Source organism: Triturus cristatus, chromosome 1_2, assembly GCF_964204655.1.
Source record: "Triturus cristatus chromosome 1_2, aTriCri1.1, whole genome shotgun sequence".
Taxonomy (NCBI): Eukaryota; Metazoa; Chordata; class Amphibia; order Caudata; family Salamandridae; genus Triturus; species Triturus cristatus.
The window spans coordinates 933,620,471-933,636,382 of record NC_140580.1 but is presented as its reverse complement, the minus strand read 5'-3'; the positions used below and the strand labels follow the sequence as shown (position 1 = coordinate 933,636,382).

Genomic DNA, 15,912 nt, shown 5'->3' with positions numbered 1-15,912 from the left:
GCAGATAAATATTTTTTTATGATTCATGCAACATCCATAAAAAAGTTCTTTTAGATCAAAGCAGGACCTCACATATGAGAAACGGGAGGGTGTCACAGAGAATATTTGCAGTAATATAAGTGAGCTGCTGATGTGTTACAAAATTGAAAACACATGTGGTCCCTGAATATTAGATGTAAACACATTTTGAATTTGGACAAGTGTTCCTGTACACTGTCAGTGACCTGGCCAAAGAGGGCACGAAAGAGCTGAAACTTGATTATAAATTGAATGCTGTTCTGAAAAGGGCCCCCCAAAATTCGTTTGGCCCTGGGTCCCCAAAATCCTTAAAGATGTCCTTGATTATGAACACCTTTTTTTTCAAACACACTTTATTAGTTTTTCTGTTGCATCCGGTACAAAGGGTCACAATTGAGCGACACTTACATTATTTCCCATTTTGTTTGATTTTTTTTGCAAAATCATTTTTATTTGCATTTCTTACTTTCACATCGTATATACATGGCAATTACGTCAGAAAGAAACATCTTGTGAAGCATACATTATAACAATGGATAAAACTGAATTGCAGCGTAAGATACATATTTTATTTCATAATTACTGACTACGTGGGGAAGTATACAAGTGCGAATCATGGGGCAGATTTATGTTCCCTGGCGCATCCCTGCAAATCAGCATGGATGCGCCAGGGAAGATGCGTCACACAAGTTTGCCCTTGCGCCACCGCAGATGCGCCGCATTTACAATGCGGCGTATCGTGGCTCAAGGACAAGCAGATATGTGACGCCTCTGCCGGCGTAAGGTTGGCGCAGTGCTGAAGTTGCGTCGCAAGCGCGACGCAACTCCAGCACTGTTCCAGCCTACCCTATCATGGTGCGTCAAGCCTTACGCCTGCTTCAAGCAGGCGCAGGGTTTTGACGCATCAGCGTTGGGAAAGTGACTCAGTGAAATCTTATAGATTTCACTGAGTCACTTTTCAGGGGCGTTCCTGCGACGGAACGCCCCCCCTGAGTAGCAACGCCCACATGAAACCTGGCGCAGGTTTCATGTGGCACAGGGCTTTACATCGTGACGCATCTCCATAGATGCGTCACGATGTAAATGGGGCGCAACATGGCGCAGGGTTTACGCCGCCGCTGCGTAACAAAAGTGCCGCAACGGCGGCGTAAAAGGGGCGCAAGTCCCTCATAAATCTGCTCCCATGTGTCTACGGATGATCGACTATCGCATGCACTGTGTGTTCAGCGCCAGCCAGCGGGGCTAGCACCGTGGTTAACATCTTGCTGTGGTTGTGGTAACAATCTAAACTCTTCAACCGGGGTGACATAACCGGGGTACACTGCACCTATGGCTATATCGTTCAATAGGGACATACAGACTGATGCGTAATTGCTCGATGATGGATTGTGTGAATGTTGGAGGGAGAGGGCGGGGGTGCCAAACCAAGGGTAAGAAACATGGTGCGTGGCTGCCGCCGTCCACCCCACGCATGCTGTGTACCTACTCCGTGGGGGCCCCAGGTCGGATCGCCCCAAGTTGAGTGCCTGCCGTGGGGGATCGGGCAGATTGTGACAAGGGCATCGGGATTGCTTCTTGCTTGAAAGAATACAGTAGGATGGCCCATTGCATGGAGATGGGATGTTTGCGTAAACTCTTGACTTCTTTCGATCGAAGTGTCTCCTTTTCCGCAGTGCCCCATTTATTAACCGCTCCCACCCAGGCCGCTAGCGGTGGTCCCTCAGGTGCCCATAAGTGCATTGCTATACAGCATTTCGCCAAAAGGAGCGCCAGGGACGCAAATCGTGTCTCCTCTTTTTGGTGCTTACGGCTTTTGGAAATGCCCTTCCTATCTTGTTTGATGGTGTACAATTTCTTGTCTACAGTGTACCATAAACATTTATTTAGTCTGTGCAAGTTGCAGTTGGTATACATTTACATAGGATTACGCAAGTGATACGGATATTTAAAATATAAGCAAACTCCTAACTAGTGCAAACTAACTAAACTGATTATGAACACCTTGATGTTGGGCTTTACGAGGTGTGATAATTCTTTCATCTAAAAAGGGGCACTCATAACAAGGCCTATAAATTCAATGGTCTCTGTCATTAAGAGTTCAGGCCAACTTGTTGACTCATATGACACCTACACTAAGTGTGGCCTACTGAACCCTCTCTTGAGTTGTAGTCAAGGTGTGCTATACCCTCTACACACAACTCTAAGTTCAGTAGAACTTATTGTATTCTAGCTTGAATTTATATGTACCTTTGGTACCAAGTGGCTTTCACTTTAGAAATTCAATTTGTTATCTGGTAAAACAATTGCAAGCTTGAATCCAACCGCTGCACACCAATGTGAGAAGTTGGCCTGGCATATGCTGTTCCTAGTTATAGGGACACCTTGCACCAGTCCAATTCGACTCTTATTGATGATAGGTTTAAGACAACCTTTAAAGAAAGCTATCCTAGTGGTAGCTGTGGAGAGCAGCCTTCAGGCTAAGTCTTGAAGGAGTGTTAAGCTTATTGTTCTACCATAATAACCTCTTGAATAACCAAATGAAAGAGTAGCCCACACAGGTATATATATAAAATATATGTATTTATTCTAGTCAGAATCCCACAGTCACTTTATGTGACTAGTGGCAAAGTTACACTTCAAACAAGCATTTATAAACACAATAAATAGCACAGAAATTACTGGGCCCCAGGGGGGGACCAAACCATATACTAAAATAGTGGTATAAGAACCACGACAATTCTACAGACAATGCCTAGGGCATTCAGGATCGCTTGCCCCTTCAGAATCCACCCACTGTTAAGAGGAAGGGGACCCACGGGAGACGCGTGCAGCACAAGAAGTTGCTATCGGGATCGCAATGTTAGTCTATGGAGAATGTCGCGGTTGAATATTTAAGGATAAAAGACACTTCTAGCAGGAGTACAAAGTTAAGGCTTGAGACTTAAGGCTTTGGAGAGCCCACCACCACGGGAGTACCGAAGTACCACTGTTACCTGCCCCAGGGAAGCCGGGTGCATAGGTCGATTCTGGTGTCGGGTCGCGGGCTGATTTTCAATGGAAAAGTAATCCAAACTGCTGCTAGCCACAAGCGTCGATGATGTCGTGAAGATCTAAGATGTAGAAAATGTAGAGAATAACCTGAAAGCAGAGGGGACAGAGTCTGGGTCACGGCACAGTGACCAGGGAGCTCACAGGAAGGAGCTCGTGGATGTCGGGTGCTTCAGGTAGAGATAGGTGCAGCTTGGCTCTGCAGTCACGGGCTCCGGGAGGCTTCAAGGAAGGCCAGCTTCTGGAGGGTGACTGTCCCACGTTGGATGAGGGTCGCTGAGGTGTTAGTGTCCCGATTGGATCCACTAAGCCTTGGCAACCGCAAACCCACGCAAGATGAACAAAGCAGCTGCTGGTGCAGACCCACGAGATCTGAGGGTGCTCTCCTTTGGAGAGAGCGTAGAGCAGGCCTGGAGCAACCAGGGGAACTCTTGTATTCAAAGATAGACCTCTGCTAGGGCCCACAAGTCGAGAGACAAGGGACCACGGGAGGCAGCAATTTGGAGTGCGTAAAAGGGCACCCACGGGCCACCGGAGGGGGCTAGGGCGCTGGTCTTTGGCACAATTGCTGCAAAGTGGTTGGCTCGTAAACGGGCCAAAGCACAACTTCCCCACTGGTCAGGGTCGCGTGCTATGCAAGTGGAGGCCGGGGTCTCGGGGTATTGGAGATCTCGGCACCCACGCGGTCCACGGTGCCCAAACTCGTTGAGCACACTCACTGGCCTCTGGGATGCACTGGAAACCCACCTCAAGGTTTCTGGAGGACGTCAAAGTTCGTGAGAGCAGCAAAGTTCCAACCGGGTCACTTGCAGTGTTTCAGGTGCCTGCCAAGCAGGGGGATAACTCCTTTATCCCAAGGGAGATCTCTTCATTCAGCTGGGCAGCAGCTCGTCGAAGGTTGGTTCTGTGAAGTTCCAAAGTAATCTGAGGCTCTGGGGCCACGATATTCACATATATCCCCAAGATTAGGGGAGTGTCCAGAGTAGTGTCCACCAATGGCTGGTGAGGCGGGAAAGGGTGGCTACACCCTCTCCCCTTTGTGTGTTTCCCGCCTGGGCAAGGGGCAGGATGCCCCTGAACCGGTTCCAAGCGGTGTATGCAGAATTAGGTCTCTGCAGCTGCCTACGTGCAACTCTGAAAGGACATTTGGTGCACCCACCCTGTTCCAATCCACATTATCCTGTCTGGGGAGATGCTAGCACCTCCCTGCCACAGGAGCCCTATTGTCCAGCTGGCGAGGCTGGGGTTTTCCCCAGCAACAGCCAGCCAGGGTCGTGTAGGTGGCGGGCAGTAGCCATTTTGTGTAACTTGTGCACTTTTAAATTGGTGTCTAAATTCTACCGCTTTTCCCATATCGCCCTTCTAGCAAGGGGGAATCGTACCCTCATGCCCATGGCTGGACTGGGGGTATGATTCCTACATGTTTGACACCAAACACGATATGGTTCTGTGTAGCCATTCTCAAGTTATTGCGATGACGCGATTCACTTATAATGCGGTTAAGAGTATATGGTATGGCTACACTACAAACAACCCAGTAACGATTTTACGAAGGTTGCAGAGAGGCCCTACTCAGGTAGGGGTCCCCCCTCACACATACCTCAGCACCCAGCCCTGTAGGATTGCCAGGGCCTGCCATAGGGGTGACCTATGAGAGTATATGTGTTGTAATGGTGTGGGATGTAGGGTACCTACATCCCTGTAAGGGGTGTTAGCACCACCTTACCCAGACTACAGTAGTGGTCTGGTGGTGTCAGTTTGTATGGCTGTCCCAGGGTGGCACAATAAGTGCTGCAGCCCTGGTAGGCCTACTGAGGGACCCATGCCCTGGGTACCTAGGGTACCATCTACAAGGGACTGGCAGGGCACCCTCAGCATCCAATTGGTTGGTACCTAGGGTACTCACATCGTTTAACAGAGGAGGCAGATAGGCTGGGGTCCTGGATAGCAGGGCCACAGCCTGGCTAAAGTCATAAAAACAGTCTAAACATCAGCAAAAAGTTGGGGGCAACTATGCAGTCGATGCCACTCTCCTACACCATCATACACCCTCTGGAACTGGTGATTAATGGGTCCTTGAGCGCAGCAGTTGTGCCCAGGGCTTGGAAGCAGGCCAGGGTAATACCGCTGCTCAAGAAACCTTCATTAGACCCCCAAAAACCTGAAAGTTTTCGACCCATTTCCCTGTTACTTTGGACTGTGAAGATCACAGAGGCCTACATCAATTCTCTTCTCACAGAATATCTTACTGTAAATCATAGGCTCGACCCCTCTCAAAACGGGTTCCGGCCCGGCCACAAGCACCGAGTCAGCACTTCTGGCTGTGACTGCACATCTGTGGAAGGCTTTAGACGCGGGCAGATGTCGGCACTGATCCTTTTGGATCTCAGTGCCGCGTTTGACATGGTGTCTCATGTCATTTTGCTGAATCGTCTGTCAGAGGCTGGAGTCACTGGCCCAGCACTTAAGTGGCTGTCTACCTTCCTCGCTGACAGGACGTTTCAGGTGGTTGCCCCCCCTTTTGCTTCTGGTACTTTTCCTATAGGCCAAGGGGTCCCACAAGGCTCGTCCCTGAGCCCTCTGCTCTTCAATCTTTATGTTCAACTTCTGGCGGGTGTAGCAAGGAGCAGAGGGCTGACCATTGTCTCTTATGCCGACGATACTCAGTTGGTGGTGGCTCTCTCGAGTGACCCTGAGCAGGAAGCCAGGAAACTTCAGGGCGACCTCTCGGCTGTTGCCGAGTGGATGACCGCCAACTGTCTCCAACTGAATACGAACAAGTCAGAAGTGCTGTTGGTGGGAGGGAACCATGATTGTTGGAGCGAGCTGTGGTGGCCCAAGAGTTTAGGTACGGCTCCCGTCCCTAAGCCTGTAGTGAAGAACCTGGGGGTCTGGATGGACACCTCACTCAATTTTCAGATTCAGACAAAAAAGGTGGCGGGAACATGTTTTGGTTTGTTGCGTGGGCTCAAACCCATCCTGGCCTTCTTCGATGCTATGACTAGGCAGATCATTATTCAGGCCTTGATCTTGTCTAGGCTCGATTATGCTTGCTTGTTGTATCTGGGAGCTAATAAATCTGAAATACAGAGGCTACAGAGAGTCCAGAACGCGGCCGCAAGATCTCTTTTGGGCCTGCGCAGAACCTGCGCAGTGACTAGTGCCATCCGTCGCCTTCACTGGCTGCCAGTGGCCAGGCGAATTGAGTTTAAGGCATTGTGTATAGCCTATAAAATTTTGAAACTGGCATCCCCACAAATTCTGACTGATCTTCTTTTACCTTACACTCCTACACGATCACTTCGATCCATGGGACAATGTCTGGTAGTGATCCCCCGGGTGAGAAGAGTCCGCGCTGGCGGGCGCTCTTTTCGTAATAGAGCAGCCATTCTGTGAAACTCTTTGCCAGCCCACGTTCGTGGGCTTACTAATTATCTTCACTTTAGGAAAGCCATCAAAACATTTCTGTTTCCTCCCTTGTAGGCCTCCTGTGCTTCTGTGTGTGCTATTTTCTTGCTGCTTAGTGCCGGGACGCCTCTTAACTGGGGCAGCTGTTGCGCTTTATAAAATGTTTAACATAACATAACATAACATGAAAGCAGCAGCCAGATGAGTAATGCTTCTTTTCTGCTGCAAGTTACATTGGTGTTTTCCCAAACTTTTTTTTACTCACCCTAACATTGTTTAGTAATTAAAATATGTGTTTGTGGGGTTGTTTTAGAAGAGGCCCTTCTGGGGTTCTTTCTACCTCCTGCGGTCCCACTCCCCGCATCTGTTGTTCCCATTACCGTCCAGCAATATGTGCTTGACCTATTTCAAGCCGTTATTACTCTGGGATCATGAATATGCTGAAACTACCTTTAACAATTAATAAGGAGGAGATGTGAATTAGTCTTCCGTGGCCTCCGTGTTCTTTCAGCTTCACCTACAAAGCAAGTGCAATCTGGAAAAAGTACAAGACCTGATCCCAGAGAGGAGAAAAGAAGACCATCCCCTCACAGAAACCCACCGATTCCAAATAAAAGGCTGTCCTTAAATCCTATAATATTGAGTTTTTAGACCTCATTCCTTGCCTCTCTAAGATGCTTAACCTACTATTTTCACTGGTGAGTTTAACAATTGAACCAACACTTCCACTTTCCTCAAAGAGATCTATGGGGAAAGATTCTCTTGTCAAAGATGCGAGCCAAATTGCTGGTCACACTCCTGACCTGTCTCATATTTCTGATCTCCCTGTTTTGACACCAACAATCCACCTCCTCATCTCGTTACACAATTTCATTACAGCTTTGTTTTCATTCTTCCCAAAGAACACAACCCTTGCTATTACCTCCTATATACAAACTAATTTATCTTAAAGCAAATCTCTCCCCTTGGACTTAACAAGGCAGTAACCAACATACATGAAGAAATCATCTGAACAAAGAAAATCCTCATATATAAATACCCTGACAGTAGTTGCTGACTCTCCAACAATGTTCTCCTTCAGAAATGTCTGCAAAAGAAACAGAGGGGCTCAAAAGCAACAGGAGATAACCATGCTCTCTGGTTTAAGCAGAAAATCTACATCTCAAACATTAATGAAGCACAACTATCTTGTATCTTTTCTATGTAGGTGCTTCATTGAACAAATCCATAGACTCCTATGGTGATGTTACCAAGCTCGGTCACTTTTTACAGGCACCACCACGGGTTGCAGTATTCGAATCCAAGCCTACCTACCTTTCAAAATTTAGAGACCTAGTGCTTGTAACATTATATTTCCTTTTCCCCTTGCACATAAAACATGAAACACACTTGGGTTAAAGAAAAAATCCAGTTGCGGCGTGCCTACATGCAGACACGTTTGAACAATGAGAAATTTTTCTTATTCGACAAAGAGGATCTCTTCTACACAGGACCTACTACAACATGATCCGTCATCAGAATTGCCGTGGCATTAATGTGCAGCAAACCTTTGTTCTTATTCTCGGCTCTTTCTTATTCTAGACCCTAGGTTAAACTAACATTGAACCTTGAGCCTTGACTTGTACTTTAATTCACACAAACCGCCATAAAGGGATGTCTTTCACACTAATTCAATACACTACACTAGTTATCAATAACGTCACTTTACACTATAGCCCAAAGATGCATATCTGTAATTGCACTTCTGATGTCACGGTATTCGTATCTTTCTCCTTTTCAGGATATTTGCTGTAGTTGCTGAATTATGTACTTTTGTATTTTTGTACTGTACCTTACTTATTTTACTTTCTTTTTTACTTCCTTTATCTTACTTTACTTTATTGCACAACAAAGGCGAACCTATGGTGGCTCCTGTAGCCCTACAATTAAGATTTCATAGCATGCAACTTGTAACACGATCTACAATGTATAAATTGTCATTTTGCCACCTGGAAGTGTATTACGTCTTTACTGTATGTTTCATATATGTGTATTGCTTTCTAGAAACAACCAAAGAAAACTTTTGAAATCAAAAAAACTAACATTGAACAAAGTCACTTTGGATTGAAAAAGCCACCATGCCACCATTGCACTTTATAGATAAAAATTCTGGAATATGTGCTATTTTTTCAGACACAGCATGTCGTAGACAGCTTTCAGTTGACACAATGGACTTAGTGAGATTGCGAGTGACCCGTTAAAACTGTGACAAGAGGAAACAGTCGTTTGCAAAGGGATCGCAGTTATAAGTAGTGTGATCTTTATGGCGCACTGAAAATTACTGGGTGTGATAAATATTGCGCACTCCCTTAAATTCCCTCACGTCAAACCTGCTGGAATTTAACAGTGGAAGAAAATTTACTGGGACATGCAGATTTTGATGCCATAAGCATTAAAATCCCCATGATGTTTTCCAGAGTCAGAATAACAGGTAATGATCACATCTAATAAATTATGAACAGAGACGTTTTAAGGCATGGGTAAAGTGGGCTCTGGCCTAGGGCCCCAGCCTTTTAGGGGGGCCCCTGATAGAGCTAGCTCTGTTCTGCAGAGAGTCTTGCCCTAATGACTTTAAATAATTCTTAAACATATTGTTTTAAATATCGTTTTCCCTGAATCTAATTTTAATGTGGGTGAAGTGCCTCTATTACAGACATTTTGCAGATAAATATTTTTTTTTGATTCATGCAACATCCATAAAAAAGTTCTTTTAGATCAAAGCAGGACCTCACATATGAGAAACGGGAGGGTGTCACAGAGAATATTTGCAGTAATATAAGTGAGCTGCTGATGTGTTACAAAATTGAAAACACATGTGGTCCCTGAATATTAGATGTAAACACATTTTGAATTTGGACAAGTGTTCCTGTACACTGTCAGTGACCTGGCCAAAGAGGGCACGAAAGAGCTGAAACTTGATTATAAATTGAATGCTGTTCTGAAAAGGGCCCCCCAAAATTCGTTTGGCCCTGGGTCCCCAAAATCCTTAAAGATGTCCTTGATTATGAACACCTTTTTTTTCAAACACACTTTATTAGTTTTTCTGTTGCATCCGGTACAAAGGGTCACAATTGAGCGACACTTACATTATTTCCCATTTTGTTTGATTTTTTTTGCAAAATCATTTTTATTTGCATTTCTTACTTTCACATCGTATATACATGGCAATTACGTCAGAAAGAAACATCTTGTGAAGCATACATTATAACAATGGATAAAACTGAATTGCAGCGTAAGATACATATTTTATTTCATAATTACTGACTACGTGGGGAAGTATACACGTGCGAATCATGGGGCAGATTTATGTTCCCTGGCGCATCCCTGCAAATCAGCATGGATGCGCCAGGGAAGATGCGTCACACAAGTTTGCCCTTGCGCCACCGCAGATGCGCCGCATTTACAATGCGGCGTATCGTGGCTCAAGGACAAGCAGATATGTGACGCCTCTGCCGGCGTAAGGTTGGCGCAGTGCTGAAGTTGCGTCGCAAGCGCGACGCAACTCCAGCACTGTTCCAGCCTACCCTATCATGGTGCGTCAAGCCTTACGCCTGCTTCAAGCAGGCGCAGGGTTTTGACGCATCAGCGTTGGGAAAGTGACTCAGTGAAATCTTATAGATTTCACTGAGTCACTTTTCAGGGGCGTTCCTGCGACGGAACGCCCCCCCTGAGTAGCAACGCCCACATGAAACCTGGCGCAGGTTTCATGTGGCACAGGGCTTTACATCGTGACGCATCTCCATAGATGCGTCACGATGTAAATGGGGCGCAACATGGCGCAGGGTTTACGCCGCCGCTGCGTAACAAAAGTGCCGCAACGGCGGCGTAAAAGGGGCGCAAGTCCCTCATAAATCTGCTCCCATGTGTCTACGGATGATCGACTATCGCATGCACTGTGTGTTCAGCGCCAGCCAGCGGGGCTAGCACCGTGGTTAACATCTTGCTGTGGTTGTGGTAACAATCTAAACTCTTCAACCGGGGTGACATAACCGGGGTACACTGCACCTATGGCTATATCGTTCAATAGGGACATACAGACTGATGCGTAATTGCTCGATGATGGATTGTGTGAATGTTGGAGGGAGAGGGCGGGGGTGCCAAACCAAGGGTAGGAAACATGGTGCGTGGCTGCCGCCGTCCACCCCACGCATGCTGTGTACCTACTCCGTGGGGGCCCCAGGTCGGATCGCCCCAAGTTGAGGGCCTGCCGTGGGGGATCGGGCAGATTGTGACAAGGGCATCGGGATTGCTTCTTGCTTGAAAGAATACAGTAGGATGGCCCATTGCATGGAGATGGGATGTTTGCGTAAACTCTTGACTTCTTTCGATCGAAGTGTCTCCTTTTCCGCAGTGCCCCATTTATTAACCGCTCCCACCCAGGCCGCTAGCGGTGGTCCCTCAGGTGCCCATAAGTGCATTGCTATACAGCATTTCGCCAAAAGGAGCGCCAGGGACGCAAATCGTGTCTCCTCTTTTTGGTGCTTACGGCTTTTGGAAATGCCCTTCCTATCTTGTTTGATGGTGTACAATTTCTTGTCTACAGTGTACCATAAACATTTATTTAGTCTGTGCAAGTTGCAGTTGGTATACATTTACATAGGATTACGCAAGTGATACGGATATTTAAAATATAAGCAAACTCCTAACTAGTGCAAACTAACTAAACTGATTATGAACACCTTGATGTTGGGCTTTACGAGGTGTGATAATTCTTTCATCTAAAAAGGGGCACTCATAACAAGGCCTATAAATTCAATGGTCTCTGTCATTAAGAGTTCAGGCCAACTTGTTGACTCATATGATGTGCCCTACTTATATTATTGGACTTTTTTGCAACTTTTGATACATTAGATCGTAAAGCACTTCTGCAATGCCTTCTCTGCCTTTCCTGGTCCTGTAGAGTCTTCCAAGAATCTATCTTATTACTGGATCTCACACCATCAGCCTGCAATCCATTAGTGATGTACTCCAAACCTCACCCTGACCGATCACATCAATGTAGACAAGAAATAGCTTTGAGAAGCTAAGAGATGCCTCCTGAATGTATGGGAGCCCACTGACTTAAACAACACACGGATGACCTGGGTTACATTGGGGCTGACGATAGCGAAACGTAACATAGCCCAGCAATGGGGGGCGTTGTGGGCTCCAGCGGTGAGTGCCTGGAAGAAAGACATGGACTGGTGCATGTTCCGGGAAAAATATGTTTATGTAGCCTGGGGATGTCCTAAGAAGTGGCTCCGCATTTGGAACGAGTGGAATGAATATAGAGGGACTATATGCACTCCACCACTGTTACCAGCTCAAGAGGAACCATTATAGTAAATGCGCGAATCACCTGTAACCAACTGATCAGGCTTTGTACCAATATGTGTATCATGTTCAACCAAGACATCTGACCGCATTATATTCTTGCCTTGTAACTCTGATTCCTACTGTTAATAAAAAAGAATTATAAAAAAAAAAAATAGCTTTGAATGTGACTGTCGGGTAATGGCTGTAACCAACTCTCACTGCTTTCCGAGACCCAAAACTCAATTCACAGCTCGTTGGGCACAACATCAGTCATGTCTGAGTGCCCTGAAGGAAGAGTTCCTCACAGCTTGCTTCCAAAGGTCATTTAAAAGCGAACAACAATTGCATCAATCCCACTGTCCTCTACAAGACGCACCTACGAAACTCTGTCTGCACTGAGCACTCTGCCCCTACTCTTGCATTCTTCTTACACTCTGCACCGAACCCTCTTGTCCCCACTAAGATCCTTATTTACCCTCACTAAAGCCATGTGATCCTTCAATCAGCCCTCCAGCTGTCGTTGCTGAGCTTATCCATGATTGAGAGCCACACTGCTCTCTTCACTGGGGGCTAGAATTACTAAGGGTTTGTGTTGCCCTTGTGTGCCGCAAGGCAACGCAAACCCGTAACTAAGAGTTACTATGGCACGCAAAGCCACCTTGCATGTCTCAGCCCTGTTTGTAAATCCAAGGTAACGCAAGGCAGCACATTTGATTGCGTTGCATTACCTTGAGGCAGGGAGGCATTCCATGGGTGGAGTGTGGGCGTTTCCAAGCATTTACCCATGGATTTTGGCGCATTCCCATATTTACAGAGATTTAACCCTCGGAATGCATCACAATGGAGAGAAATAAATTTCTTCTTCATACATCCTTTTTCCAGGTGTGATGCATTCCGCATCACACATAGAAAAAGGAAAATTACTTTAAGGTTTGTTTTTATGAAGGAAGGTGTTCCTTCCTGCACAAATCAAAACTGTTCATAATGCAGATACCCTTGCACCCTGCATTGGTGCTAGGCAGCACACAGTACGCCAGTGCATGGAGACAGCAGAAATGAGCCATATCTTTGTGAATATGGCACATTCTGATGTCTCCTTTTCACGCAACGCTGCGCAGTGCAGTGCAGCACAGCAGGTTTCCTTGATGTGCTGCATTGCTTGAAATTTTAGTAAATCTGCCAATAAGCATGTCTGCCACATCACGGAGCTTCAGCCCAACATCAATAATCACAAGAGGCCATATTTACAGAGAAAATTGGAAATGCATTCTGGTAGACTTACTCCTACATTTGGATGACATTTCTAAAGTTCTTGAACTCAAATTCACAAATAAGCCCAGGAGCACACCTGACAAGTGGCAATATCTAGGCCTGGGTGCAAAATTTCACTCACTTGCAGTTTGTGGACTTTTTCCAACTCCACGCTCTGCATATAGTTCGGAGTTCAGAAAAACTTGGAGCAGAGTTTTTCCTCTTGGGCGAGTAAAATCTAATGCTAGACCACCTCCCAGCGAGATTTCTCAAGGCGGGAGGTCACGGCAGGTCGCTACCGCTCGTGTTGAGAAACCTACCGCTCACGTAGAGAAAGGTGCTGCTCGAATAGAACATCTACTCAAGCAGTAGGAAGTAGCTGCTGTGCGTGGTGCCGTTTGTGTTGATTTTACAGCATGGGACTAACACCAGGCACAAAACATCGGGGCAAGCGGTGTAACGCAGTCTCTTGCGGAAGTGGTTGTTTTTTTATGAAAAACTAATAAAAGTTTAAATGTTTGAGAAGTAGCTGCCCACCAAACTTTTTTTTGTACCTTGAAGGAAACCACCATGATGGTGTTTCGTTTCAAGGTGCAGAGGTTTCCCTGGGCCTGTGGTCATCTCTAAATTTGACTGACGTTCTCTGCCTTCCCGACGGACACTAGTCTAAATCCAGCCCTAAGTCCAGTCGCATAATTTAAAAGGTGGCTCACTTAGAAGTCTAAAATGTGATCTGTGGTTATTTGTCTTTCAGCTAACTGCAAAGATAAGCTGTTTACTGAAAGGAGCGGGGTGATCACAAGCCCTGACTACCCCAGGAGTTACGCCAAACTCTCCAGCTGCACCTACAAAATCCAGGTGGAGGAAGGCTTTATCATCAGCCTGCAATTCGTGGAGACCTTCGACGTGGAGTCCCACCCCGATGTGGCCTGCCCATACGACAGACTCAAGGTAAGTATCAACAGCTCCCTAGGTGTGGCAAGAACAGCATGGACGTTCAAGCAAGGACAACTTCAATCCTAACAATAAAAAAAAACACGGATTGCTGGTCAGGTTTTAAAATTACTCAAGCCATTTTTTAAAAATTTAAACTGTTAATGTAAAAGTGAAAATTAGTTGTTATAACCTTTGTAAAATATGTGTAGTTACGAATTGCTTAAGAGTTGAAAGTATTAATTAAAACGTTAATAATGAAGGGTTATGAACAAGTAGGAAATGTTAACTAAAATATTACATAAAGTTAGAGGGAATGTTGGTGGAAAAGTTAAGATTTTTAAGTGCTTTAAAAATGTCGACGGTGTAGGCAAATAAGGCATTTATTCGGGAGTTTTACTACGATGGCATTTTTGAGTAAAGGCTTTATATGTGATAAGAGTTTTAAAAATAGTGAGGAGTGCATTTTGAAATTCTGAATAAAGGACAAGGTGAAATCTGTCCTCATTGGTTCATATAGAGACCCAGACCTCTCCCTCTTACATGCTTGCTGACAATACTCCGGGATTGAAGCCCTGAGGGGGCCTGCTTTGCAAAATCGTTACTTGATGGACAACAATTACCAATGCCTTAACATCAAAGCATTGTTGATGATGTTCAAGAGTTAATCCTTGATTTGACCGACCCACTTGTCCTTGATTGGCCCATGCACAGTTGAGCAAAGACAATTTCTTGTTGGCTATTCTTCCTCGTAAGATAAAAGGTCACCAAGGCCGATGAGGGAAATGGGAGTGATGGTGAACGTGTCTGTGGAGTTGGACCAGGTGGTTTGGGGGAAATGCTATATTAAGGCGTTATGCAGACTGAAGATGAGAAGATTGTGATCTTGCACTAGCGAGGTGGGTTGCAGTCCAGGGGTAGGGTGGGTCGTTATTGAAATGAAGCATTTATTGATAGAGGCAAACTTGGGGATGGCAGTGGGCTATTTCGGGGGGGGGGTGGGGGCTTGTATTTGAAAGTGGCATGGTCATCATGTTATAAAATGACAGTTGCTAAAGGTGGCTTTTCGTGCACCCCATACCAGTGTCTTGATGTCTGTGGAGAGTGAAGCTCTCCACACTACTGTGATCCTGAATATGTGCTCAGCCTGATCCTTCCATCTTGTGTAGCCTGGTCATTCTCCTACCTTTGATATGCAGTATGGTCCCTTCCTTTGGCCACTTGACATTACTGACTCTTCTGTACCGGCCCCACCGGCGTTTCAGAGGACTTGGCCTGATGGAACCTAACCATATTTTCCAAAATAATCATCATGATCGCATTAATTTACCTCAGGATCTTAAGAAACTCTACAAAATTCATGAGAAAATTGAAGTTAAATTGAAGTTGATGTTCAATTGACATTTTCACGAGAATTTGCCAAGTCACAAACTGTGCCCGCAACTGCAACAGATAAATCTCTTTTTCTCACATTTCAGATTAAAACTAGCAAGAAAGAATATGGCCCTTTCTGTGGGAATATTTTACCTCCGAAAATTGAGACTGGAAGCAACAAAGTGGACATAGCCTTCGACACTGACTTGTCCGGAACTCACACGGGCTGGAAGATCCAATACACTACAGTAGGTAGGACACGGGAACATCTGCGGCAGAGGTCTGTGGGGGCCATTCACAAGTGGGCAGTAGGTGAATGAGGGCTGCTCAGAACTCGGGGTAAGCAGGATGTTTGGGCAACTAAGAGGCCAGGGAGGGGTCTGTCTGAAACTACGTGGTAGTGTTGGACAGGGCACAGATGTGCACTACGGCTATCCCTAGTAACGAGGTGTACAGTATGTCATGGACAGGGAGCACTCGTCCAATATGCATATGGAGAGGGAGTAAATGTGTGGTGCACTTTTGAAATGCAGCAGGTGTACAGTC

General features: G+C 45.9%; 1 protein-coding gene across 2 annotated transcripts in view; it reads left to right on the top strand.

Annotated features, from left to right (window-relative positions):
* MASP2 (MBL associated serine protease 2) overlaps positions 1-15,912 on the top strand; it is a 199,679-nt gene that overhangs the window by 93,651 nt on the left and 90,116 nt on the right. For both annotated transcript variants that reach the window (XM_085609864.1, XM_085609865.1), the window contains exons 5-6: positions 13,814-14,010; positions 15,471-15,618. In XM_085609864.1, coding sequence (XP_085465990.1) covers positions 13,814-14,010; positions 15,471-15,618 — 345 coding nt within the window. The remainder of the gene's footprint in view (positions 1-13,813; positions 14,011-15,470; positions 15,619-15,912) is intronic.